The 27178-nt window shown below is 39.3% G+C and overlaps 6 protein-coding genes across 6 annotated transcripts; 1 reads left to right on the forward strand and 5 right to left on the reverse strand.

Annotated features, from left to right (window-relative positions):
• Positions 1-2909: 2909 nt before the first annotated feature.
• PVX_090245 (Phist protein (Pf-fam-b)) lies at positions 2910-3767 on the forward strand (the record flags this gene model as incomplete). Its single annotated transcript, XM_001615091.1, has 1 exon — positions 2910-3767. The coding sequence occupies one exon, from the start codon at positions 2910-2912 to the stop codon at positions 3765-3767; it is 858 nt and encodes a 285-aa protein (XP_001615141.1).
• A 2345-nt stretch (positions 3768-6112) lies between these two features.
• Positions 6113-7081, reverse strand: PVX_090250 (tryptophan-rich antigen (Pv-fam-a); the record flags this gene model as incomplete). Its single annotated transcript, XM_001615092.1, has 1 exon — positions 6113-7081. The coding sequence occupies one exon, from the start codon at positions 7079-7081 to the stop codon at positions 6113-6115; it is 969 nt and encodes a 322-aa protein (XP_001615142.1).
• Positions 7082-11746: 4665 nt separating this feature from the next.
• PVX_090255 (tryptophan-rich antigen (Pv-fam-a)) lies at positions 11747-13429 on the reverse strand. The gene is made up of 2 exons (XM_001615093.1): positions 13049-13429; positions 11747-12766 (listed from the first exon to the last, which is right to left on the reverse strand). The coding sequence occupies exons 1-2, from the start codon at positions 13223-13225 to the stop codon at positions 11963-11965; spliced, it is 981 nt and encodes a 326-aa protein (XP_001615143.1). The 5' UTR covers positions 13226-13429; the 3' UTR covers positions 11747-11962.
• A 2246-nt stretch (positions 13430-15675) lies between these two features.
• PVX_090260 (tryptophan-rich antigen (Pv-fam-a)) lies at positions 15676-16970 on the reverse strand (the record flags this gene model as incomplete). The annotated part of the gene is made up of 2 exons (XM_001615094.1): positions 15676-16536; positions 16791-16970. The coding sequence occupies 2 exons, from the start codon at positions 16968-16970 to the stop codon at positions 15676-15678; spliced, it is 1041 nt and encodes a 346-aa protein (XP_001615144.1).
• Positions 16971-20174: 3204 nt separating this feature from the next.
• Positions 20175-21996, reverse strand: PVX_090265 (tryptophan-rich antigen (Pv-fam-a)). Its single transcript, XM_001615095.1, has 3 exons — positions 21680-21996; positions 21307-21512; positions 20175-21083 (listed from the first exon to the last, which is right to left on the reverse strand). The coding sequence occupies exons 2-3, from the start codon at positions 21478-21480 to the stop codon at positions 20277-20279; spliced, it is 981 nt and encodes a 326-aa protein (XP_001615145.1). The 5' UTR covers positions 21481-21512; positions 21680-21996; the 3' UTR covers positions 20175-20276.
• Positions 21997-25658: 3662 nt separating this feature from the next.
• Positions 25659-26729, reverse strand: PVX_090270 (tryptophan-rich antigen (Pv-fam-a); the record flags this gene model as incomplete). The annotated part of the gene is made up of 1 exon (XM_001615096.1): positions 25659-26729. The coding sequence occupies one exon, from the start codon at positions 26727-26729 to the stop codon at positions 25659-25661; it is 1071 nt and encodes a 356-aa protein (XP_001615146.1).
• Positions 26730-27178: the final 449 nt, after the last annotated feature.

Consider the following 27178-nt stretch of genomic DNA (forward strand, 5'->3'; position numbering starts at 1 on the left):
AGAACGGATGAACTGGTTTAACATTTTGCGGCGAATTTTAAAATGGTTGGAAAATATGTTATTTTGATGTTGCGAGTAGGGAAAACGTTTTTCATTTTTTTTTTTTTTTCCCCATTTAGTCTATATGATTGCCCCTTTTGGGGGTGTAAAAATGCACTTTCCATTTTTTTCATAAAATTAGCCCTTTGAAGGGGAAAGAAAAGGTGCACGGAAACTGGCTCTCCTAAGTGAGTACGATGAAGTGACATGCTTCTACCCTTTTGGGATGCTCCCCCATTTTAATGATTGTGCGAATTGTTTCCTAATCCGTAATGCCATTCGGGGGGTCCCTTTTTGGTGAAGTTCATTTGGACATGTTTTATGGAATACCGATTGCGGTGAGGAAAAAGGCCGCACGGTAGGTGGAAGAGAAATTTATTTTTACGCTCACAGGTTTAGTCGATTTTTTTTTTTTCCTTTTTTTTTCGGAGATATGTTCCTTTTATCCTCCAACGGGGAGGGACTCTCCGGAGGGGGGTGCATTAACTTGCGGAGGAGTCATAGCGCATTTAATTTTTTTTATGACTATGCAAGGGGAGGAAATGATAAAAAAAAAAAAAAAAAAAAGAACAGAAGTGAAGTGAACAGAACAGAACAGAACTAAACTGAGCTTTACGGAGGGGAAACCCATTGGGACGTGCTTTATTGCTAATCGCGCGAGGAAGAAGTGAAGCGCCGATGGATCTTCCCCATCGCGCAGATTTGTGCTTAAAAGGAAGTAGCAACTAAGTTGGTGGAAAAAACGGGTTCTGCTGAACAAAAAGAGAAAAAAAAAAAAAAGGGAACAAACGAAGCGGCAAAAGGGAGAGGCAACCTAATGGAGACAAATAAAATTGTGCTTAGGAAGTGAAGCAAAGGGGCCACACAAATATGCGTCTCCCGCATCGGTCAAAGTTGCAACCCTTTATTTCTCTCACGAGCTATTAAATCACTGGGAAGAAATGCCCTTTAAATAATGTCGCCGAGTTTTTCTGCCCCATCGAGTTTATGGGTATCTCTTTTGTGTGCTAAATCGGGTGATGGTTCGTTCGTTCGTCGTTTTATCTCTCCACTGATTCTGCGCGATCAGGGGGCATCTTGAGTTAGGCCCAGTTTCTTAGATGTAAGCAAAAGTGAAGCAGGAATCATTTGTACATGTGCTTGCATGTATGTGAATGCTCGCCAGCAATCGCAGAAGAAGTAGAGAAGGGGCAAAATCCATTACAAGTGAAAATGACAAAAAGGAGGTTGAAAGAAGCGCCTCGGTTTTGCTGCGAACAGTTTGGGTTTGCCGTTTTACCGCCCCCGTTAATGTTAACCTAAGGAAGAGCCCCGCTTTTTTGGTGGCAACCCGCGCGTAGCATAAGTAGAGGTAAAGCCGCAAAAAATAGGTAAAAAAAAAATAAAAAAATAAAAAAATAAAAAATAAAATAATAAAAAATAAAATAATATAGTGAAAAAAGCATAGCAGCAATGGTAATAACAGCGCGGTGGCAAATAAGTGGCCGAAAAAGTGCTGCAACCAGCCCGCGCACGTGCCGCAACCAGGCTGCGAATGTACCGCGTAACTTGCGTAGGAAAAGAAAACACGCTGCACGTGAGGATCAAGTCGTTTCAGGTGAAATCTAAATAGAGAAAAAAACCCGCATCAGCATCCCCATTCGAAGGGGTACTTATTCTATATAGTACGTATATGCACTGCGGCCCGCTTCCTTTTGGACCCTTCATTAATGCAAAAGGGGAAAAAACGAGGGCACCAAAAAAAAAAGGGGAAGAGTCGACTTGGTGCCTAATTAACCGGAGAAAAAGTGGTGCTATATATATATATATTTTTTTTTTTTTTTTTTTTCCCATTAATAAAATAACTGATTTCCAGACGGAGGACAGGTACGTTCCAGTAAAATTCGTTTTTGGAAGAGGACAAATAATTTCTACGAAAATTTACGTCTACGTCTAAATTAATAAATTTCCAAAATTGCAAAGGAGAGTTGAACAGCAAAAGAGACATTCTTCAAAATTGAGAGACATGCCGATAGAGCAACTCTCACAGCGTATATTTTTTTTGGCACTTTTTTTGGCACTTTTTTTTAGACATCTCGTTTGAGAAAAAAATAGGTATGCATTCATCAGGGGGTAGTTAGCATATCTGGATGCGGCTCTGCAGACACAGTCTTTCCCCTTTCATTTTTAAAATTAATTTTTTTTTCCTTTTTTTGTTACGCGCAAAAGTTGCAACCGGGGCGAGACCCACATCGTGACACGGTTGCATTTTTTCCCTTTGGCACTTTCGCTACTGCAGAAATAGGAAGGGAGCTTCCGCAGGTGAAAAACCTCACAGGGGTCACGTTAGCCAACGTTTGCGGCAACTTGGCGGCGAAATAGGGACTGCCTAACGAAGGAAGGCGCAACTTACTGCGAAAAGGAGGCCATACAAAGCTGCCGACCATGTCCTACAGCTCTAGCGAGTCCCTTTTTGTCCGCCCCAAAATATACCACGATCAGGGGAGGCACGTGCAGACGTTTTACGATGACGATGTTGAGTCTTTTGTAGAGAGAGGGGGAAACAGGCGCAACATGCGCAGCGGCGGTGGTAGTGTATATGGCAGTGAATATGGCAGTGAATATGGCTGTGAATATGGCAGTGGCATTGGGAGTGGCATTGACCGTGGCAGGGGGTCTAAAAACGTTTTGTCTAAATTTTTCACCCTCTCGTTGTTTTCTAGTTTGTTGAGCAGCAGCCCCTCCAAGGTAAGTCTCCCCTCCCCCGAGGGGGGGAAGCGGTGCGCGTGATTGCCCCTCCGCTTTGCATTCATCTCTGCATGCAGCTGTTCATTTAACTGTGCGTGCAACCATCACATGGCGGGTTTTCTTTTCCCCCCCCGCAGAGCATAATGGGAATCCCTAACCCCCCCCAGCACCAAATAAATGCGCACCACAACTATTCCAGGGGGAACGGAAGGCGAAGCAGTTACCTACGGATGGTGGACCACCTGAAGAATGTGAGAGGGGTAAACGGAACGGACGCTGCGCTTGGCGGTTCGTACAGCGACTTGAGCAGCGTTGTAAGCAGCAATGAAGGCAGCAGCGAAAGCATCGACCTCGGGAGTGAAATCAGCAGCGACAGTGGGAGCGAGAGCACAGGGAACCTCTCAGATGGGTCCCTCGCAGACATCGAAATTGGCGAGGAAGTGTTCGAGGACAGCATATTGACGAGCTCAAATTACGAGAAAATAAAATCGCTCAAATATGATAAAGTGATAGAGGACGATGAGGTTCCATTCGGTTGCAAAGGCTCAGATTTTACTGCAAACATGACGAAAGAGGATATAATCGAGAGTATAAAAAATTTAAGTGACCCGGTGCCATTCAAAGATATGTTTATTGTGTATAATTCTTTTCACGAAAATGAAAGAAAGAAATTTAAAATGATGCAAAACGTTTTAAAAAATTTTTTGGAAAATGTGGCCAAAAAAAAACATCTAAGGGAGAGCTATGTAAAGGATGCATGGACGCATATCTCTTCCTACATGACTCAGGAATTGTTAAGAAAAGATTTTGTAGATTTTAAATCTTTATATGAGTTGCTGGAAAATGGAGAGTGCAGTCTTGATGAGTATGTACATTTTATAAAAACGAAGAAGTCCTCTTGGAACTTCTTTTTAAGCGATATGGAGGACACAGGCAGGGACATGATCTACGACTATGTGACGAGGCGCCCCTCCAAGAGGAGGGAACAGTCACTCCTTTGATGGGAAACGATCAAGTTAGGTTTTGAAAGGGGTCTCACCATGGGGATTCGCCAAGGTTTTTCCCCTCATTTGGAGAAGAAAACGGGGGCAGAAAAACGTCAGCCCCTGAGTTTAGACGTGTGTTATATCGCCACATCACAACAATTTGTTATTTTTTGCTGTATTTTATTTCCCCATTTTTTTTTTTTTTTTTTTTACTTCCTTACGGGAAAAGTACATACACCATGTGCATTGCAACTCCTCACGTGGAGTCCATTTTTGCGTTGTTTTTAGAAATTCCCAAAATGCATGCACTTACCAGTTAGGTTTGTTTTCCCTGCTCAGTGAATTGTTTCCATCTTTAAGAAGTGAATGTATAATTTTTTTTTTCCCCTGTTTAGACTCGACAACTATTTATTAAAAAGTTTTTTTAATTGAAAATAAAATAAAATAAAATAAAATAAAATTTTGGTGAGTTAAAAAGTCTCACGTGGAAGGAGAGGCATGCTTCCACCTGTTTTGTTTCCCCACAGGGAGGAAACGTGCCCCATTTTGAACACCGCAAGAGTAATTTTGTTACCGCTTAAACGGTCAACAGGGGAAGAAGTATTATCACGATTGCTCATGAAATGTTGGAGATCGGCGAGTGCCTCTTTTCGCAGTAGCGTTGTGCATATATTTTTGCGCGCCCCATGTGAAGAAAAAAAGAAAAAAAAAATTACCACAAAGGGGAAGTTAAAATAGGCAAGTTTGTTCCTATTTATGATCAGGAAGAGGCTTCTAAACAGGTTTTAATCCTTTTCCATGTTGCCTCCATTTTGGCATGTGCTTAAATTAAAGAGCGGGGATAGGTGGTTTTTTTTTTACCTGGATGAGTAGCCCCATTGTGTTAATGCTCCTTTTGCAACATGCTCACCATGTGGTGTGCAAAATAATGTTTGACAAACTGGACTTGAGTAGGTGTGAACATACCCCTTCGCGCATTTAAGTGAAGTGTGCCACTTGGGGGAGGCTTACCTACGCATGGCGGTGTTAAGGCAGTGTCGCTAAGGTAGGTACTTTTTTTTATTTTATTTTATTTTTCCGAATTGTCCCCCCACGGGGGAGAGGAAGCCACGTGATATTTTTTGAAGCAATTACGTTGGTTAACTCGTAATAATGGCTATGTGGTGCAAAATTGTGTTAACGTGATAGAGCGTAAAGAGGTGTGCCTGCACGCGCGCAAGTTGGAGAAATGGAGCACACAAGGAGGGGTGAACTATCCGTTGCATGTCCTTTTTTTTAAGGGCGTGTGCTGCGTAGGGAATAATTGGATCGAAGAGGTGTCCCTCCAGAAGGGGTGCATATAACACGTACACTACAGACAGTTGCAGACGTCCGATGTGATCGCGTGCGGACCGCTTTTCACACTTGAGGACCCGCTAGCCAAATGTCACGAGGACACCACATTATACGATCGAACCACGAGTCTTAAACTTATTATAAATTAAAGGATTACATGTCGCATCTACAGTGTGTTTTTTTTTTAAAATTCATACTGAAACATTTGGGGAAGTAGTAAGGGGAGGCGGTGCACATTTTATATACGCATGTAAGGGGGGAGGGGTGTGATGGCCCCACACGATAAGCAATATAAAAAAAAAAAAAAAAAAAAAAAAAAAAAAATTTTAAGTGGTAATCAAAAGGAACTTTAAAAAAGGCTATTCTGTACATACATATATGTATGCAGGGACGCACAGATATGCGTATGTGCAAATAGCGATGAAAAAAAAGGAAAAAGGAAAAAAGAAAAAATATATACATATGTATATGTATATACATATATTACTATGTAGAGAGATGCATTATCCGAGACAAAAAAAGGGGAACTGCATCGTGTATGTTTATAAACGCATATATATAAGCATTATATACTCATGAAAAAAAAAAAAAAAAAGAGGAAGGAGGAGTTTCAAACAATAATCAATCATTTTCCGTAGGAAGAAATAAAGGTCCATAAAACAAACTCTTTTTTTTTAAACACAAATATATGTAAAATATACACAATTAAAAAAAGGAACGGAGAGGGTAAATAACGCTGTTTGGAGAAATGCATGCGGTGTAAGGATGGTACATGGGTAAAATATTTTAAAAGTTTTATTTTTTTGGGGGGCTCTTTAAAAAGGATCGGTTTTTTCCAAAAAAAAAAAAAAATTGGTACTTTTGTTACATGGCCCGGTGCCCATTTTTGCTACCTTCTGTGCGCGCTCGGTTTTTCCATCGCAATTGGGATGTTAGGGAGTGAGTTTCGTTACTGTCTCCGTGGCCACCGGCTCGTGTGCTGCTGCTGCCGCTGATGGTGCTAATGGTGCCCCTTCTCTGCGGATTTACTTGTAGGCCAGGTATCTTCCCCTTGATCGTAGCTGGTTTCGCTCCTTGACCCAGACGAACCACTGCTTCTCGTTGATCCACTTGTTGATGAAGGTGTCCATCCACAAATTGAACATGACGTGCTTGTCGCTCTTCCACTTGGACCAGTTGTTGGATCGGTTTTCCCTAATCTGTTGTTCTTTCATCATAACCCAACTGTTCCATTGGACCATTTCCTTGTTTAGTCTCTCTCTCCAGTTGAGCCAGTTGGTTCTGTCATGCATGTTCGGAGATTTGGCCCATGATTCTTCCCACTTGGACCAGTATTCATCTTCTTCACATTTCCAGTCAGTCATAATCCATGTGACGATTCTCTGGTTCTTCCATTTGAGCCATTCTTTAACACTCCATACATCTAGGTAGGACTCATTGTTGGTGATCCAGTTTTTCCAATCTTTTTCCATCAATTCTTTTCCCTCTGTTTTGATCCAATCTTTCCATTCGATCTCGTCTAGGGTTAGGGATCTCTTCAGAATATCTGATTTGACTTCTTCATCTAATCCATCGTGGTAGTGCATCCATTTATTGTCCATATATTGTATAAATTCATCCCAGTCTTTTTCCTTTCCATTGAGCCACTTTCCTTTTTCCTTTTCAATTGTGTTGTTGAAATCTACCCACTCTCCTTCTAATTTACCCATCCAGTTTTTCCATTCGTTGTCTTTCCACTCTTCCGTTTTGTCTAGCAATCTTGGGTGGTACTCAATTGCATGTGGGGCGTTAAATTGCAGGTTGTTTGTGTTTGGTGGTGGGTGTGCAATGTTGCTGAAGAGGACAGAGGATGAAGAGAATAGGTACATAATTGCAGAGACGATGGAGGAGAAGAAGCTGCTGTTGTTCTTGTTGGTGGGTGGCATTGGTAGTGGGGCTCTGGTTCTTCTCATTAGTTGTCTTCCTGGTGGGTTGTATATCTGGGTGGCCATCATTTGGTTAGGCATATTTCCATAGGGGACTTGAGCGGCGAAGGGAGAGGTAGAGGCATATTGGGGTGGGGGGTTTCGGATTGGATAGCCATAGTTCATTTGGGGATTGTAAGCATTTGTGGAGGCGTAATTGTGGGTCCCAGCGGGGGTGTAGGTAGGTGCGCCACTAATTGGAGTGAAGGTTGTAGCTCCAGTAGGGGTGAAGTTTTGTGGATTGTGTGCCGGATTGTATATGGGGGCATCGGTGGGGGGGGTAAAGGTAGGTGTTTCCGAGGGCGTACTTGTGGGGGCGGCGTTGGAGGGTGGTGCTTGCGGTTGTGTTTGTGGTTGCGTTTGTGGTTGTGTTTGCGGTTGTGTTTGCGGTTGTGGTTGCGGTTGTGGTTGCGGTTGTGGTTGCGGCTGTGGCTGTAACTGTGGTGGTGGTGGTGCGTGGGTGCCTACGGGGCCAGGTGTGGGCGTGCTGGGCACGTAATCATACACTTGTTTGTAGTATGACTCCATTATGATGCGGGGGGTGCGATGTGGCAAAAGGGCGGCAGGTTAGCAGCGCTTCTAAATGCGTCTTGGTTGCACAAAAAGGAGGGGGCGCTTCAATACGTAGTAGGTATGTACGTACATATATATAAGTGATGCCGCCTATATATCCTCTACAGCGCTCTGCTGCGTTTATCTGACCAGAATGTAATGATAACTTATCGTGGAGACGAAAATAAGCATATAGCGGTTGTATGCTTTATTGCGACGTCGTGGAGAGCAAGGGGGTGGAGACTTGGAACGGAGGCTGCTACTCGTATGATTTGTCCTTCGTTTTTTCAAAAAAGTGTTTAATGCAAAACGAAAACAAACGGAGTAGGAATTAAGAAGTGAATGGATTTGCGGCTTGCTTGATCTTAAGAGTGATTCATTTTATGGGAATACTCTTTCGGTCACTACTTCTTTCAAAGTTGGAACACGGTATACGAAATAGGTTACGCTTTTTTTACGCTTATGCTATATGTATGTTATAAAAAAAAACTCTTGTTGGCATGTACTACTTAAATTTATAAAATGGTGAATTCATTTTTCTTCAGCGTTTGGCGTGGGGGCTCATATATGTACATGTTGTATAGGTACATAAATAAATATACAGCGCTAGGAAAATAATTGGCAGGTATTTTTTTTCTTGGCTTGGTAAAATAAACTTAAATTATTAAATAAATTGAAAAGGCAGAAAAAATGGTAGTCTCTTCTAGTTATCTTTTCTCAAAAAAATATAAAATTCCCTTTATTTTTCTTTCATAGATTTTGCATGAATTATTTTGTCGTTATAGCATGAATAAATTTAAAAAATAAAAAAAGTATAAAATTAGGGAAAAATAAAAACTAGTATTTTATTTATATTTTATATTAGCATTGCATTTTTGGCTATTTACTTTTAACGATTTTTTTTTTTGTAAAAGAAATTAAAAATTTTTATTGAATAAAAGTAGGGAAGAAATTGAATTTTATTTTGCGTAAAAATAAGAAAAGAAAGAAGCCGAATTTTTTTTATTTTACGTAAAAATAAGGAAAGAAAGAAATTTAATTCTATTTTATGTAAATAATAAAATACATTGCAGAGAAGTTGCGTATTTTTTTTTTATGTTCACTTTTTCGAAGAAAAGAAGCGGAATACGCGGGGAGCATTTGTCACTGATCTTTTCGCATGGTATCGTGCTTTATTGCATTTTTATTCCATTGGAGAAGAAGAAGAAGAAGAAGAAGAAGAAGAAGAAGAAGAAGAAGAAGAAGAAGAAGAAGAAGAAAGAAGAGGCTGTATAATTACTACCACTATGCTACTACTACTACTACTGCTACTACCTATATGTCAAAATATATTTTTATAATATAACCCACGTGAATAATAAAAATTTTAAATTGCAAAAAAGGATAAAAAAAAAAAAAAAAAAAAAAAAAGAGCATACATATATTTTATATGTACATGAAAATAATTTGTAGATACATATACCTAATTTATTATGTGTGCCAGTCGCATCAAGGAGAGCCTTTTTTTAAATAATAATAATTATTTTTTTTTTTTATTTGCATTGCATTTTATTCATTTAATTTAAGCAGATTTAACAGGAAAAGGACGTAGAAAAAAAAAAATCGACTCAGAGGCAGGCCTTATTTTGCGCTATTCCTTCCTGTGCCTTTTTAGAAGATGCATTATTTTATTATTTTTTTTTCATTTTTCAAATTTCGGCATTTTCTATATTTCTGACTGATTAGCAGTATGTAGGGTTCCCTCTTTTTACCACCCTCAGAGGGATAAATTGCGATGTAGCATTATTTATTTATGCAGAGTTGGAAGTGTGCTTCCATGAGGAACGCGCGTATGTATGCTCATCAATAGTCCGTCAATATGTTTTGACAAAAGAGGCACCATACAGGCAGCAGCAGTCAGTAGTAGTACTGCTGGTAGTACTAAGCCTGGCGCGCCTCCTATAAAAGTAACAGACGGCTGACGTGCGTAAAGGCGCCCTTCCCACATCCCGCGAATGTATGTAACAATATAAACGCGCTGATTTATTTATACCATACTATTGTACATATATGCCAAAAAAGAAGCCTTCTTAATGTTCATATTTTCGATATGTACACTCTTGGTACATATAGCATAACGTACCAATTTTTCATTTTTCAAAAGGTCATTTCCTCCAAAAGGTAATGCAAAAATATGCCCCGAAACGGCCCCAAAAAAAAAAAAAAAAAAAAAAAAAAAAAGGATAAAAGAACTGGCATGCAATAATTTAAAAAAATACCATTTTGTTTTTATAATAGGAAAAAAAAAAAAAAAAAAAATAGCAGTGCGCGAGATACGCGGTAATAATAATAGCACGTGAATGGGATGATAATATATAATACTGCTTTTTTTATTAACCGGTGGGAAAGTCCCAAATGAGCCAATTTTAAATGAGGCAAACAAATAATGATCATAATGAGCAAAACTGTTTTTTTTAATATTTGCTTACATTTAGCAAAGTCGTGCTGTATGTTAATATGCGCCTGAACGTTTGTAAGTCCTCCGAAAAGGTAACCACTGAACGGTGAAAGTAAACGTAGCGTGGTGCTTATTTATTTATTTATTTTATTTTTTTTTTTTATTTATCCAATTCCACTGATGCTCATTTGCATTCACGTTCGGTGAAGCGGCACTGCAAAATATGGCTCTTTTGAGGCCAGTCTATTTAGCATTCGGATGGGGGGCATTAATGCCTTCGAAAAAAAACATCCACATAGTTATGTTGAACATGTGAGATGAAAGCATAGTTTTGTACAAATATAAAGGGAGGAAAAAAAAAAAAATTTAAATAACCACTTAAAAGTTGCAAAAATAAAATAGAATAAAATGGCTGTCCACCCAAATGGGCAATCGCAAAACTTGTGCATGCAAAAGTTGTCGGCGCGCTGTTCCCGCCAGGTGGCACCACGCATAGGCACATTTATCTGTTCATGTAGGTGCAAACCGCTGGTGTAGTGCCCATCATGAGTGCACCATTAGAAAAGGTCACTCTGTATATACTCCTCTTCGAAAAGTGCCTTTCCTTAATGGTATAGCACCATATGGAGTTAAAGGTACTCATAAAAAAAAGAATCTGTTAAGTGTTCTCAAAGTTGCCATCGTTTGAACGTCGAAAGGGGCACTTTGTTTTCTTCCTTATGGGCTACATATTCCCTCCGTTTGTATAAAATTGCAAAAGGGGTACATGAGATAATATTGCATGAGTGTTACTCGGAGAGGTGCATCCACCCGGGTTGTTGGCCATACATACAAGTTTGGTAGTGCCTTCCCTATTCGCACACCGAACAGTAAAATTCCTTCAAAAGCGCTCCAATGAGGCTACACTAATATCACAATTTTTCTACAAAAGGAAAGAGAAATAAGTTGTTACATGTATAGCTGCTATATACACACCATAAGCTGTGCTTTTCCTTTTTTTGGGGTGAGCGAACTTTGAAGTGCCTCTCAGGCAGGCAAAGGGGGATTCACGCCCCTCCTATGCATCATTGGGAAAATGGGCATACGATAGGACGAGCGTATGAGATATATGTGTGCATGCTTACATGCGTGCGCGCTTCGTTAGCTAAATTGAGCGGCGTACACCCTCTGGGCACCCCTCCCCCCATGGGTCTGCTTGGCCCAACAGCTATCTCACACATGAGATGCCTCCCTTATTAACCACATTTTGGAGCAGCACAACAGAAGTGTGAAAGGAAAAGCCCATCTTGCTAACACCAAACGGATTAAATGAAAAAAAAAAAAAAAAAAAGAGTTGACGCAACGGTAGGAATTTTTTACGTCGTCATAAGAGTGCCATTTTGCTAACAATAGTGATGTGGGGTGGTTCTCATCAGCGGCTGTAAATGGGGGAACAGCCTGGTGCGGAAGGCCCACATTAATACAAAATGTGGGGAGTGCCCACGGTGTGCCTTTAAATTGTGCTCGTGACATTACCCCCTTGAGGAAAATACACGGGAGTACTTGAGAGTATGGCGTTTTTTTTTTCCTAAGCCTATCATATGGCATATGAGCTTCACCTTTTAGTAGTGTACACATGGCACACATTGTGCCGTCCATCTTCTAGCAAGAGCACCCAACTGGCATCCCACAAGGGGATTCCTTTTTGGGAATTTTTTTAATTTTTCGGTTGATGTTGTTCGGCGGTTCTGTTCATTCGCGCAGTTGCACAGCAGCGCTAGTGTCCGCATATGGCATGCCGCATATCGCATGTCGCATATCGCATATCGCACATGGCATATGGCACGATAAAATCACATACAAGAAAAAAAAAATAAGGGAAGGAAAGAGGTGAAAAAAAAAAAGTAGACGTAAAAACATGGAGCAGAAAGAACTCCCCGTGGCTAATTGCTCAGGGACATCGCTGCTGGGGGCTCCACACCGGTGGGTTGGTTGGAGTAATGCTTCCACTGCTTCTCCTTAATCCACTTGTTGATGAAGGACTCCATCCACTTGTTAAACAAAATGTAATTGTTCTTTTTCCATTCAACTAATTTTCTGTCTTCATTATCAAGGTATTGTTTTTCTTTGTTTTCCACCCATGCGGTCCATTCTTCCGTTTCCTTGCTGAGTCGATCCTTCCACTGAGTCCATTTTTTCCTTTCATTTATGGAGAACCATTTGGACCATTTATTCTTTTCCCAAGCATCCCATTGTTCGTCTTCCTTACATTTCCAGTCTCTCATAATCCACTCCATAATTTTGTTATTTTTCCAAACAATCCATTCCTTCACCATCATGACATCTACATAGGATTCACTTTCCGAAATCCAGTCACTCCAGTCGATTTCCATTAATTGTTTTGCTTCTGTGTTTATCCAATTTTCCCACTGTTCATCTGACCATGCTGAGGTATTTTTATAAATAACGGAGTAGTATTCTGAACCCATTTTTTCGTTATAATGATTCCATTTTTCTTCCATGGATTTTACCCAATCTCCCCATTCTAGTTCTCTTTGAACTAGCCATTGATCTTTTTTGTGTTCTAAGGAGGTGGTGAATATCTCTGCATCTTTGTCTAATTGTTCCATCCATGCTTTCCACTCCTTTGCTTTCCACTCATCCGTTTTTGTGTTTTCTTCTTCCATTTCTTTGTTAGTTACCTCTTTTGGGGGCTCATCTTTCTGTTTGGCTTTTTTTTTGGCGGACTGAGGAGGGGGGGGTTGGAGAGTTCAGTGTGTAGAAGTAACGGTAGGATGATTAGGTTGACGCGGCATGGGGGCAGCGGTACTGTTGACACCTAAAAAGGCACAACCGTGGGGGGTATTTTCCCTATACGCGCCGCTACAAACGCTTCTACGCATGTAAACCCGTTTAGGCTAATTCGATGGGCGCAAAAAAAAAATAATAATAATAATAATAATAAAAAAGAAGGCTGCACGTGCTTTACTCTATGCTTTATTTTTCTGCCACTTTTTTTTCTTCCTTACCGAATTGACGTAGGTTAAAAAAATGTAGCTAGCTAAAAGGAGCCCTATAAAACTTGTTCCAATAATGAGGAACTCCCTCTTAACATGAGCTAAAAAAATACCCTTGTACTTTTCAATAAATGTGTTGAAAAGGGATGTATTCGAACTGGGTTCTTCTGTTACGGGAGCTACTTCCATATTTCTTTTACATCTAAATGGAAGAATGAAAAATGTTCAGATGCCAAGGGGAGCTCTGGGCACAAAAAAAATTCAAAATAAAATAGAATAAAATAGACTAAAATAAAATATAATATAGAAAAATGCAATATAAAAAATATGATATAAAAAAATAGGATATAAAAAAATAGGATCTAAAAAAATGATTATAAAAAAATTTGATATAAAAAAATAAAATAACAATTTTCTTCTTATGAGCACAAACGCGCGGCCTGTTTTTTTCCTCAATTTTTGACAAATGAGAGAAGGTAAAAAAAGGTAGTGGATAAATGTACGGCTAATCGCATCACGCAAAAAAAATTAGGCTAAAAGGGATTACAATAAAAAAAAAAAAAGAAGCATAATTGGGAGCATAATCAGAATTGTAATTAGAATGATAATTAGAATGATAATTAGAATTAGAAGAATAGAAGAGTATAGGTCGTGCCTGCAGATGTCATGCGCCGGTTTAAAAATATTTTTTTGCAAAATACGGCACTGCAGTAATTATTTTCAGGTGCCTATTTATTTTAGCCTAAAAAGGGCCGGCGCGGTGAGAAGAAGGAAGAATACCCTCCCAGGGGAATACCTCCCTTCTGCGAAATGGGCCTCGCGCATACAGATGAGAGTTTTTGAAGTTTTTTGTTGCGTTATCTGCTTTGGTTGAAGTGGTTCCCTCGTTTTAGTAGCAGCGATTCGCGGAGGTTAAAAAAAAAAAATAATAAATAAAAAATAAAATAAAATAAATAATAAATATGTAAAAAATTAATAAAAAATAAATATATAAAAGAACAAACGGGCGAACGCCCCGCAGAAGGAATTATAAACATTGCATACTGCATTTCCTATGAACCCGTTTAAGCGCCTTCTTTGGAGCATTACGCGGGGCCACAGTTTAGTCGCCATTTGAACATCTAGAATAGACCCCATTTGAATCGTTAGGCAGGTTCTTCCCGAGGCATATTTATCAACTCATCTGATGAATACACATCGGTGGGTGGCACCGTTTTGTACCTAAATGGGCGGAAGACATCTTTTCTGTGGCACCCATTTGGTAGCTAATCCTTTGTGCGGGGTGGTACCATCTTTTTTTAATTTTTTTTCGTGCAAACTGTTCTGTTATTTAAAGAAAAAAAGGCCAACCATGAAAAGGTATGTGGTGAACTGTTTAGAGGTAAAATATTTGCATTTGATGCGCTTCAAAATTGGGAACCGCCATGACAGGATAGGCTAGTAATAAAAAGGAAAATTTTTTGTTGAGCCTACGCAAAAAAGTAATTCTTTTTGTTCTATCCTGCTATGTTTTATCATAACCTTTTTGATGAATCGAAAATTTGCAGAATGGGCTGCTCACCATACGCAAGAGTCCTTCCCAGGTTCCTTTTCCAAAGAATTATTTTCACCCATCGGGAGGGGAAAAAATATATACAAATATTTTCTCTTCCAATTCGTACGTTTTCCAAAAAAAAAAAAAAAAATACAAACATTTTTCCATTCCGAATGAGATAGACTAATTGGGGGAGACCCTCCCCTAGACGTTTAACGGCGCAGCTGCGTATAGGCACTCGACATGTTTGCCTTGGGTATGTCCATAGAGGAATGCCCCCAAATGTAGAAAAATAATTGACATGGCAATTTGTAATGGCCAGTTAATTTTAGTAAAAAGGGAAAATTTAGGGGGGGGAGATGGGGGAGTCAACTTTATCCATATCATATGTGTACTTAATTTGAGACAAAAAAAAAAAAAAAAATATATTTTAAATTTACAACAAAAAAATGAGGGGGAGCAGAGCGGCACACACGTGCGTATGTTGTACGTCTGTGCGGGTGGGCAAATGCAATGGGCGCGTGCTTTCAAGATGCACATTCAGACAGATGAGGTGCTGTTTAGAAGGCGATTTTGGCAAATACTTTTTTACAAACATTTTGGGATACAACACACGGATGTGTTCACTAAAGAGGAGGAGCGTCCCATCAATTTTGTGAAAACGTCATGTCGGTAGGGAATTAATTAGTTAGTGAAGCTGGTTCCGTACCGCTGGCCATGTTTGCACGCTGCATGTTGCACAGCGAGTGTTTGTAATGTGCTCATTTTTGATGGGGCCTTGTGCGTGCATGAGGAGTGGAGGGCATATCTTTGAAACGTTTCTTGTGAGGTTAACCCGTTTGGGGCATTCCAAAGAGGTGGCTACTCTCCCTGCATGTGCCCACGCTCGGCAGCGTCACCGTTAGGATAACCATCCGGGTTATTGTCAGCGGGAAATTTGACAGCCTTTTCGCTTTTTGCGTTTCTCCGCTATTTTGAAGAACCCTTGGGGGGAAATGCAGTTAGCTGGGGAGTGACCAAAAAGGGGAGAGGCGAATTGCGAGAAGTGAGAGAAGTAAAGTGAGAGAAGCAACGTAGTCATGACAACGTGTGTCAGTAGCGATGGTTAGACGGTTGACGGCCCACCCCCCCAGGTAGGCACCGTCCTCCCCATCTGCGGGTCTCCCCAAATGCCCATTCGATACTTTTCTTGCTGAATCAAATTGTGCCTTTCCTCAACCCAGGCCCTCCACTGCTTCTCCGTGACCCACTTTGTGACAAAGGATTTCCTCACCTCTTTGACCAAGGCGTATTTGTCTGTCTTCCATTTAACCCACGCATCCCATTCGTGATTGTTCGTGTATAAATGTTGCTTTCCAACGACCCATTCATCCCACTGCTGGAATTCCCTATCAATTCGCTCCTTCCATTTGAGCCAGTTTTTTCGGACCACTCTGAATAGAGACTTGACCCACTTTTTCTTTGCCATTTTTTCCCAGTATGCGTTTTCACTGAGTTTCCAATTTTTGGTTAACCAAGCGGCAATTATGTGGTTCTTCCATTCAGACCATTCATTCGTAATCCAATTATTTAAATGCTGTTCATTTTGGTAGACCCAGTTGTGCCATTCTCTATCGATAAAGTATTTTAACTCTGCCTTCGCCCACTGTTCCCAGTGGGATTGATTCCATGCAGATGATATTTTGAAAATATAAAATTTATAGGACATATCCATATGAGCATTGTAATGCTCCCACTTGTCTTCAATTTGTTTGAGCCATTCTTCCCAGGAATGCACTCTTTCTTCTAGCCATTTTTCTTTTTTACTTTTAATAGAGTTGTCAAAATGCTTCCAGTCTAATTCTAAGCGGGCCATCCAGTTTTCCCATGCGTACCTTTTTAGTTCCTCCGATTTTTTTATCAGCTTTTGATCGAAGTAGACCGCTCCAATGGAGTCGTACATGTCCTTCTTTTTCTTATTAACGGACTGGAAGAAAGGGAGAAAAAAAAGGGGGTGAAGAAAAAGGCGTGTGAGTGAGGAAAAAGGCGTGTGGGTGAAGAAAAAGGCGTGTGGGTGGGGAAAAAGGCGTGTGGGTGAGGAAAAAGGCGTATGGGTGGGGAAAAAGGCGTATGGGTGTGTTTTCCCCATAGCGTTTTAGCTCCACCACTTATTGCCCTGTTTAGCAGTCCACCAATTATGATTCCCGTGGAGGGGGAATTGACTCCATTTTTAGGCCTTACCAGGTAGTAACTCATGGAAAGCAGAATATAGCACGTGAACATGAAGAGGCTGATGTATATGAGTGCCATTAAAAAGTCCTCGCTAATGTCCGACAAGATGTGGTCCTTCCCCTGTATGTTTAACTTTGAAAGGAAGTTGCTTTGAGAGGTGCTGTCATTTTGGTGTTTATCTAGCTCCATGTTGGCCAGCTTCGAACGTTTCGCTCCGTTTGCGGGTAGCCGGATTGCTATTTTCCCTTTCCAGTCCGATACCGCCAAAGATATCAGCTTTCAGGGAAAAACGGGTACACACAAGTTGAGATTATTTGCGACGATTTGCAATGCCTGCTGGTTCCGCGTGACCCACTTTTTTTCCCCCCCGCGCATCCCATTTTGTGTCGAGTTAGGAAGAAGGTCCAATGCGCAGGGCCATGGAAGTGCACACGGCCCAACTGCGAAAGTTGCAGCAGGAGGGGCGGCAGATCGGGAAGGAAGCAGAGAACAAGTAACAAAAAAAAAAAAAAAAAAAAAGTATAACTGGTATATATTCTGCTTTATGCGATTTTCAGGAGGGTGCAAAGCAACTGTGTAACGAATGCACATGTGCAAGGCGCACGCGAGGTCACCGTTTCAATTAACCAACAGATTGATTTTCCGAAAAGGTGACTTAAAAAAATTGCTCACTGATGCGAACGAGTTGGCAAAGCAGCTGATCGGCAGGCCGCTCAATTTTCATGTGGCTTATTTTTTCCCTTCCCGTAGGGCTTCCCCCAATTCATCTTTACGAATAAACTTAGGAGAGTAGGCTTAACGAGCGATGAAAAGAGAAAAAATGGTTCTTTTGTAGCTGCTTATGCCTTTTGGCATTCCTTTTTCGCAACTTGGATGATAGGCGCATTAAGGCGTATAATGTGTATTCTTTTTAGTGGCCCTATATTAGGGCACTTCTTTTTCACAAATTTATTCAAATAAAAGGAATGAAACTAAGAGAAATGATTGTTAAAAGCATTTTTGCGTTGATTCTTTAGGCATAAAATGACTTACCCACTTCCCCATGTGTGCATGTATCGCTTGAGTGCACACCTCGAATTAGGCATCATTCCACTCAAAAATAATTGTTAAAAGTGAGGGAGAGAAAAAGAAACGGAAAATTTTCATATGCCATGACCTTTTATAAGATGGCAAAATTGGGCACTAAAATTGGGGCCCTTTTTTTTTAGCATTATTTTATTTATTTTTCTCATATTTGGTTTTTCTTATAAGTATTATGGGAAGAGAATTAGTCTAATTCGGGAGAGTTTTTTTTTGTTTATTCCCCCCCATGTGTATGTATTTACCCAGTTGTCCATTTTATTTTATTTTATTTTATTTTATTATATTATATTTTTTTTTTTATTGTCCGAAGGCTGTACCAATTTACCGCATTTATTGCCCCCTTATGTTATATGTTTTTTTCTTCATTTTACAATTTTTTGAGAACTGTTCTGAGGGGAAGAGAAGCCCTTTTTGCGTAAAATGTTGATCAGCTTGTTGGCGCGCTCGCTGAAAGGAAGGCAGGAGAATTGCGAGAAGAAATGCACACATGTGTATATGCGTATGTATATATGTGCATATATGTACCCTTGCGTAGCATCTCTCTGGTGAAAAATTGTCTGCTTCGCTTAGAGTGTATACAAACCAGGGGGAATTTCTTTTAAATGCATTCTCGTGAAGGGGAAATGGGCCAAATGTGGAGAAGTATTAGGAAGGTGAAAAGAATTGAAGGAACGTTACCGAAAAGATGTGCAAAGGGGGGAATAGAGAGATGCCTACAAAAAGTGATACGCGCCATGTGTGTGATGATCGAGAGGGTCATTTCGAAAAAATGGGCACACTATAAGAAGTTAAAAGTGCAGCTCGTTAGGTTATCATTAGTGGTAAAGAGTAGCACAATATGTTGTGCCCCTTCGCATGAGGGATGGGGCTGATGGATGTTGCCCTCTTTCTTCCTCTTCGCTGTGCTTAGCGCGTTGTGGCATTTCCCCCATCTGCGTTGCTTAAGTGTTAAAAAAGGTTTTGTAATCGCAATGGGGAGAAATGTATATATGTGTGCAGTACGTATTTACCAATTTTGATAAAAAAAAGAAAAATTAGGTAAATGTGATTTGGGGGGCATTTCCGTTGCTGGGTGGGGAATGATCACTCCTGTAAAAGAGGAACGCGTAACAAAAACGACAAAGGTGAATTTGTGTGTATGTCGATTTTAACATAAAGGAGATAAATCAAAGGATTGTAGCGTGAAACTTAACCCATATATAGTGCGCTTCTCCAAGCAGATGACACAGAACAAAAAAAAAGAATCCCCATTGGCAAAGCCGATCCCTCATTTTTAATTCGTGCTGATTATGAAGCTACACCGCTACTACATGATGCGTAAAAGCGCAACTCTGCAGTGCGCGCGCAGTTTTTCTTGTCTGCTCAGGGAAAGCGAACGTATATTATTGTAACATTCGGATAAAGTCTCCCACCACACATTTTTGAAGTTCAAAAAAAGGTGAGAAATTATTCCCATAAAATATGCGTGTACTTAAACAGCGTTATGATTAACGCGAAAGTGGCTACATACACGATAACTTATATTTGGAATGTTTTTTTTTTTTTTTTTTGAGCGGGGGAGAAAATGTTGCTGGGGAATATGCAAAGAGGTAGTATAGTATATTTATTTGTATTATGTTCATTTTTATAATTATATTTGTATTGACACTTGTACGTGATAACGCACATGGGCTTACACATATGTATAATCACAGACAAAGAAGGAACATTATTTAAAAAAAAAAAAAAAAGAAAAAACGATTTCTCCACGCGCAAAAAGGTGGGCTACAATAAAACAGTGGCAAAAAAAAAAAAAAAATACTAAGTTGCACTTGAATATTTATGTAGCTATGAACCATTCGTAAAAACGTCGATTTGGAAGCATGGTTAATTCGGCGCGTTGAGCCGTATTTGTAACAGCGCTAAGAGTTTGGCTGGGTTGTTGCGTTGCTGCGTTGGCTGCGCTGGCGGCATATCAGTGTGTGTCTTCCCTCTGGGGGTACTACCATTTCAATTGCTGTTACTATTGCTGTTACTATTGCTGTTACTGTTGCTGTTACCATTGCTGTTACTTTTCCTTGCTGCCTTTTCAATCTTTGAGCGAATCGCTGCAGTCCCGTTCCGGAACGTATCCCCCCAGTGGTGTCATCTCGTCGGGGCTGATCTAACGCTGGATAAAAATGCACTTCCCAGTAATGGAGCATGTGGCCTAATTCGGAGTGAGCAAATGGGCATCCGTGGAAAAAAAGGGTAATTCCTCCTTATAAGTGTTATTTTTTTCTTTTTCTTCTTCTCCTTCTACTTCTTCCATTTTAGCCTTCTCAGTTATCGGTGACCCGTCGCGCAGCGGGTAAGGTGTCCATTCGGCAGAACAAAAAAGGGCGTAGTGCGCACATTATTCATTTTGAGCGCTTTTTCTTTTTTTTTGTGTGATTATTTTTTTTTATTTAATGCAGCTTTCGCCTTTGCGGCCAAGTTTCTTCTCTCATTTACCCAGACGACCCACTGTTTCTTGTTTATCCAATTGGTGACAAAGGCATCCGCCCAGTTGTTGTAGAGAAGGTTCTTTTCCTCTTTCCATTTTATCCATTGGTCTAGAACGTTGGTAATAAAAATGTTATCTTTTCTTTTTACCCATTCAAACCAATCTTCCCATTCGTCACTAACTCTATCTTTAAAGTCTTCATAATTTCTTTTTTCGAAAATTTGAAAGAATTTGGAGGACCATGACTTTTCTTCAAATTCTTCCCAGTGTTCTTGTTCCGCTCGTTTCCAATCAGACATTAACCAGTTGATGATTTTGTCTTTTTTCCACTGAATCCATTTTTTTACAATTAATTCGTCTAAACGAGATTGGTTTTCGAAAAACCATTTCTTCCATTCGATATCGAGGTAGAGTCTTCCCTCAGTTTGGATCCATTCTCTCCACTGAGACTCGGTCCAATTTATAGACCTCCTCATCATATTGGTGTGGAATTCTTTATCCATGTTAGGGTTAAAGTGGGTCCATTTTTTTTCTACTGATTTTATCCATGTGTTCCAATCTTCTTCTTTTTCTTCTAAAAAAGTTTTTTTTTCATTTTGTAGCTTTTCGTTGAATACTTTCCAGTCTTGTTCCAATTTTTTCAGCCAGTTGCTCCATTCTTTTCTTTTCCACTCTTCAGATTTTTCTACGATTTCTTTTTTTTTTTCGCTTTCCTCATCGGATTCGACTCCTAGGAAGTCATTGATATCTCCATGCTGGCACCGGGGGGGAGAGGGGGAAGAAATGGACGGACGTGTGGTGTACACGGGCACATATGCGGAGATGCGTGGGCATATATAGCTAACCGGGCATGCGGGCGGGTTAACACTCACAGGGGGGGGAGTACAGAGGAGTGCTGCTATCCCCCCTTGCACATGTACATGCACATGTATATGTATATGTACATTTTTCTTTTTTTTGTTTTTTTTTTTATCTTACCGTGGCAAGAACGCCAAAGGCAACGGCGGATGTGATGGCAATCATGGTGACACCCAAAGTTAGGATCATCTGCTCCTTATCCATATTTAGGAGTTTATCTTTGTACCTTAAGGTTATCTCTTGGAGAGAGTTGGAACTTGGCACGAGGCCGCTGACACCTCTAGCTGCTTCCATGGTGGCTATTCTTGGCGAGTTAGTTTGGTTAACTGAAGGGGGTTAGCGAGGGGGGCAAAATGGGCGAAGTGAGCGGTTTGGAAAAGCAGAATAACTGCTCCGAATTAGAAACAATTCTATACGCGTATTCGAAAGGAATACATTTCCATATCGCCCCGTTGCATCTATCTTATTGGGCACTTATTTTTAAATTTCTTACTTAAGGTAGGGGGGGAAAGAAAAATAATCGATTAAGAACGGCGGTGCCTCTAAAGACTTCTCTCTTATGAGATGTATGAAAAAAATAAAAGAGAACTAGAAAAAATTGCTATTTTCCTATATTTTAAAAAAAAAAAAAAAAATCAAAAAACTACGGCAAGGAAACGTAAAATAAAGAAGAAGAGTTCAACTGGAATGAAATTCTTGTTATTCTAAAAAATGCATTTTCTGAAGAATCAATCTACATCTAAATGTTTTATTTTTCTAAAATGGTTCTCTCATGCGAGTGTCAATATAAATATAAACATGAACTGAAGTAGAAATGAAAAAAAAAAAAAAAAATTTTTTTAAAAAAATGACGCGAGTCGGTAAAAAATGATATGCGCATAATTTATTTATCCAATTTTTGTATTCTTCTACGAGGCAATAACAGTGAATAAAAAACGGGATGATACCGATCCAGGTAGATACAAGAAATAATAATAAATAATATAAAATAAAATCGCGAAAAAATAACACCGTGGTCAACTGATTGATATATTTATTTTTTTGTTGCGTTTATTTTTTTGTCGCTTCGCTAAAAGGAGAAAAGATTTGAAGTTCGACCGGAGCGGAGTACTTAAGAAAAAAGGGCCTCATCACATAGAATTTATATTTTATGATTTAGGATATATAATTTATAATTTAGAATGATAGAAGCATACTTTCGTACGTATGTGAAGATATAAATATGCATACTATGCCGCGTTATAACCCGTATGCAAAGAAAAAGGGTACAAAATATAGGTAGGCATATCCGTTTGTGGCCTAATAATTTGTTGCCGTTATTTTATGCACGCTGGCGGGGTAGTAAATCAGGCCTAAGCAGCGTGCGGATATCATCATTATTTATTTATCTACCCATATGTTATATATATTATTTTGTGTTTTATTAATCGTCTTATTTAAAATGATAAAAAAAATACCATATTCTTCTGAGACGCAAAATATAATTAATTCGTACGCTAGGATGGAATGGAATAAAACTCGGCCACAGTTCAAATGTTAATTTTTTTTTACTTTAAGGTACATATTAAAAAAATATATAATTTTAAAAGTTTTATCTTTTTTATCGATATTTACATTGCTACGAAGAAAAGTGACATTGGAAGTCAGCAAAAAAAAAAAAAAAAAAGAAAAAAAGAAAAAGAAAAAAAGAAAAAACAGTAGTTTTTTCAATAAAAGGGGTACGTACGGAACGATCAAATAAAAAATAGAATTATGTATGGCCCAATCCCACGGGGTTGCCTAAATTATATGCTGAATTAAATCGAGGCTGAAGGGAAGAATTGACATGACGTGTTCGTTCGTTACTTAAACGAGGCAAATGGGTAAAAAATGAAAGGTAGCAAAAAGGAGTACTCTTAAATTAAAAGATACCGCTCTATGTGTGTTCTATTTTTTTGCTAAGCAGTACATTGCGTGTGTTTGTTTGTATGTTTGTTTTTTTTTAAATCCGTTTTTATAATTTCCGTTTTGCGTTGAATCCCTAGCGAAGGGGAGAAGACCTCTTCACTTAAGCATGTTTTACTTATTTGCAAAAAGGTTGGTCATTAAAATGTTCACATTTTCTCATTTTACTTAAACAAATTGGTGCAAAGTTACCCATTCGTGATTATTTTAATCAATGTGATGATTACGTCGAAATATATTTTTTTTTGCCTTTGTAAAAATAAGTATCATATTGAGGTGGAAAAAAGGAGGCGAACAGGCCCCGCACATACATTGCACTGCTCATTTTTGTTAGCCATATGTTATATGCTCCTTTGAGGGCATCACCGAGCAGAGCTACGTCAGACAGATAAATCCGTTTCTGATCTGTTCGCACCATCATGTATAGAGAAACACGCACAGGTGTGATGCCTCCTTTGTACGGATGTTTGCAAAAGTGGCTCTTTCTTTAAAAACGGAGAGAATTAAAAAATATTTTGCGGCATGTAGCCCCCATTTTATGCGGTAGTAAAAGAAGGGCAACACATGGGGGTGCGAACACAATGATAGTTCTGCCATTCCGTTGAACTGTTTTTACAATGTTTGTAATTCTGCTTCTTTTCCATGCAGTGGAACAAAAAAAAGGAAAAAAAAAAAAAAAAAAAAAAAAACGATAAATAAAATTAGCTAGCTAACCTGTGTATAACGTATAAACAGATAGCTTTTTTTTTTTTTTTTTTAAAATGTAAAAATTAAACGGCTAGCTATTTGATGAGTAAAAATAAAGTAAAAAGGGGAAAAAACTGATGTAATTAAAGGAGAGGAGGTTATGTGTACGTCACATGCTTTAGTCATACGATGGGTGGACCCATGTGACGAACTATTTCACGCATATGTGTTGCTCACCATTTTTACCAATTCGCGTTGGAATAACCATTAGTCCAGGTAAAGTAAAACTTGTATGTACAGCTGCACGTAACTTCAAGCATTACTGTTTCAAAATGGAATTAAAAACGGGAGGTTTTTTTTTGTCACTTGGGATATATTTTATGTGTTGAGTTTGGCAGAAAGATAAAAGGATGTACAAATGTACAGCACAGCATTCGTACAAATTCGAGTTTTTGCGTGGAAAGATTAAGCATGTAAAATGTAATCAAATGAAGGAGTCAAATTGGTGATAATTAAAAATTAACAAACGCGCGGAAACAAAAAAAAAAAAAAAAAAAAATAATAATTGGAAAAAACGAAAACAACAAAGGATACATGTGTAAGAAGTGCATCAATTGTGTATATAAATATATACGTGTATGTACGTATGTCAAACTGAACTAAGTGCATGAAATAACCCTGCTTTTGTAAGCGTAGAAAAATTCCACGAATGAATATACACGGAAGACACTATTACAAGGCAACAATTTTTTGTAGTGCTGTTATATATAGCACCACACGTAATAGTGTTCATTTTTCAAACTCAAAGAAAAGCAGTGCGGGAATATTTTTACAAACTTTATGATAACAAACTGGATAGACGTTTTTGCGTAGTGCAAAAAGAAAATAATGAAAAAAATAAATGCATATACCAAACAAAGCATTGATGAATATTGGTTTAAAAAAAATCATGATTAGACATCTAATATGAGCCATGTGTATTTGATATGCTTAACCGTTTGGTGCGCTTAACCCATTTGGCCTGCTACAAACGTTCAGCATAGTAGAAGCATTTATAACATACTCGGCAAAATACAAAAAAATGGGTACTGATAAAAAAAAAATGGTCTTCTTCTTCTCCTTTTTCTCCTCTCCTCCTTCCTCTGTTCGAAGGGCCATATAAAATAACGTTGTGATGACTTGGTGACGCCTAGATGCATATGCTTGAGCATATGTGTCTACCGCGTGCGTGTATAACTAGGGGGGACGTAAACACATGCACATAAAATCACATATATACCGATATACACAATTGGAAGGACATCAGGAACGTAAAATTTAGTGAAGGATGAAATCTTCCTTTTAAAAAATATTGTTCCTATTGTCTTCTCTACCTACGTCAATTTTTACAAATGATATGTTGTTTTCTCTTTGGGGATTCTTCCAGTGATCAGTCTTCGTGCCACACCCGTCTTTTCTCTTTAAGCCAAATGTAAAATGTTCGAATGGATAACATATTATAATAAGAGCTGTGCAGATGCGACAGTGCTGTGGTTCGCTCTTCAGATAGCTCACTGCAGCTATGCTGCTGCTGCTTCTGCATCCATGGCGCTCCTGCAGTTTTGCATAGATCATTTCGGTTGGGAGGTGCTTACATAGGTGGTGTGTGCGGGTGGGGAGGAAACTTCGCAAACTGGCAAATGGGAAAGTAGGCCAATTAGGAAATTGGCCAAGCAAACAAATTAGAAAAATGCCAAGCAACAAATTAGAAAAATGCCCAGCAACAAACTAGAAAAATGCCCAGCAACAAACTAGAAAATTAACCAGCTGCCCAATGAACCATTTGGTGATTTCTTTCCCCCTCACTCAATAAATCTTATATCCTTCATGATGGCGGGATAGGCGGCTTTCCTCTTCTCTATAAGGGCAGTCCTCTCCTTAAGCCACACTTGCCACTGCTTCTTCTTGATCATCCTCTTTGCGAGGTCATCCTTCCAGTCATCATAGACGATACTTTTATCGGTTCTCCACTCTTTCCACTTATCGCCGTATTTATTTTTATACATTTCTTCCTTTAACTTCGTCCAGCGAAGCCATTCTTTCGATTCTTTTTGTATTCTCTTTTTCCATTTGCTACAATTTATCCAATCCTTTAAGTACAACCATTTGATCCATTTTTTATCATTTTCCCACATTTCCCAGCGTTTATCTTCGTTAAGTTTCCAGTTACTGGATTTCCATTCCTCCATTTGGCTATTTGTCCAAGTATCCCACTCAGATTTAAGCCATTCGTCGAAATTTGATTTATTTTCCTTGATCCATTTTTTCCAATCCATCACCAAAAATTCTAACCCATCAGATAGAATCCACTTTTCCCATTGTGATTCTACCCATTTTAAACCTACCCAGAAAACTAGGGATCGGTATTCAACATAAATATTTTTGTTATAATGCATCCACTTTTTTTCTACACCTTTTATCCACTTGTTCCATTCCTTTTCTTTCTCGCTGTACCACTTTTTTTCTTTTTCATTATCCATGAGGGCGTTGAAGATGTCCAAATCGGATTCCGCTTTTTTTATCCACTCTTTCCACTCTTTTTTTTTCCATTTTTCGGAGACCTGCGCGTCGGCCTGTTGGATGGCCTTTGCGTCGGCCTTTTGGGTGCCCTGTGTGTCTTCCTTTGGGGGGCCTTTTTCGTCCTCTTTTTGGGAAATATTTGTCCCCGTTTTTTCCGCTACTTTTGTACCTGTTTTGTCGGCTACTTTTGTACCTGTTTTTTCCGCTACTTTTGTGCCTGTTTTGTCGGCTACTTTTGTGCCTGTTTTGTCGGCTACTTTTGTGCCTGTTTTGTCGGCTACTTTTGTGCCTGTTTTTTCAGCCACCTTTGTAACTTTTTTTTTAGCCACCTTTGTAACTGTTTTTTTAGCCATCTTAGTATCCCTCTTTTGGGTAATATTTGTTCCTACTTTGGGGGCGAGATTGACGCCCCCCCCTTTTTCCTTCAGCTGTACGGAGCCATTTTGCCCATTTTTAATTTCGTTCGTTTTCACTTGTATGGACTGAGAAGCGAGGAAAAGTAATGGATCAGCATATGAGCGCGCAGCGGTGTACACGTGTTACGTGTATGCATGTATGTATATGCACGTACGTATATGCATGTATTTATATGCATGTGCGTATATGCTGGGGGGCACACGTGGGTTCCCCCCTTGCTATACAGAGGCAGAAGCCAGCATTGTACGCTTCTTTCTTTTTTTGCTTACTAAAGAAACATTATTCAGAAGGAAAAGCGAGTATATGATGTATAAACAGAGAGACGTGCATGAAACCATGAAGGACGCGTCTTTAGTAATGGAATTACATTAAAGGTTTATTTAAT

This window comes from Plasmodium vivax, chromosome 5 (assembly GCF_000002415.2).
Source record: "Plasmodium vivax chromosome 5, whole genome shotgun sequence".
NCBI lineage: Eukaryota > Apicomplexa > Aconoidasida > Haemosporida > Plasmodiidae > Plasmodium > Plasmodium vivax.

What these genes read in the sequence shown, in the direction of transcription:
- PVX_090255 (XM_001615093.1), bottom strand. Translation starts at nt 13,225, where the DNA reads ATGGAAGTAGCTCCCGTAACAGAAGAACCCAGTTCGAATACATCCCTT. An exon ending in TTTTAACCTACGTCAATTCG is followed by an intron (nt 12,767 to 13,048) that starts GTAAGGAAGAAA and finishes CCCCCTCCTCAG; the next exon opens with TCCGCCAAAAAAAAAGCCAA.
- PVX_090265 (XM_001615095.1), bottom strand. Translation starts at nt 21,480, where the DNA reads ATGGAAGCAGCTAGAGGTGTCAGCGGCCTCGTGCCAAGTTCCAACTCT. An exon ending in CCTTTGGCGTTCTTGCCACG is followed by an intron (nt 21,084 to 21,306) that starts GTAAGATAAAAA and finishes CCCCGGTGCCAG; the next exon opens with CATGGAGATATCAATGACTT.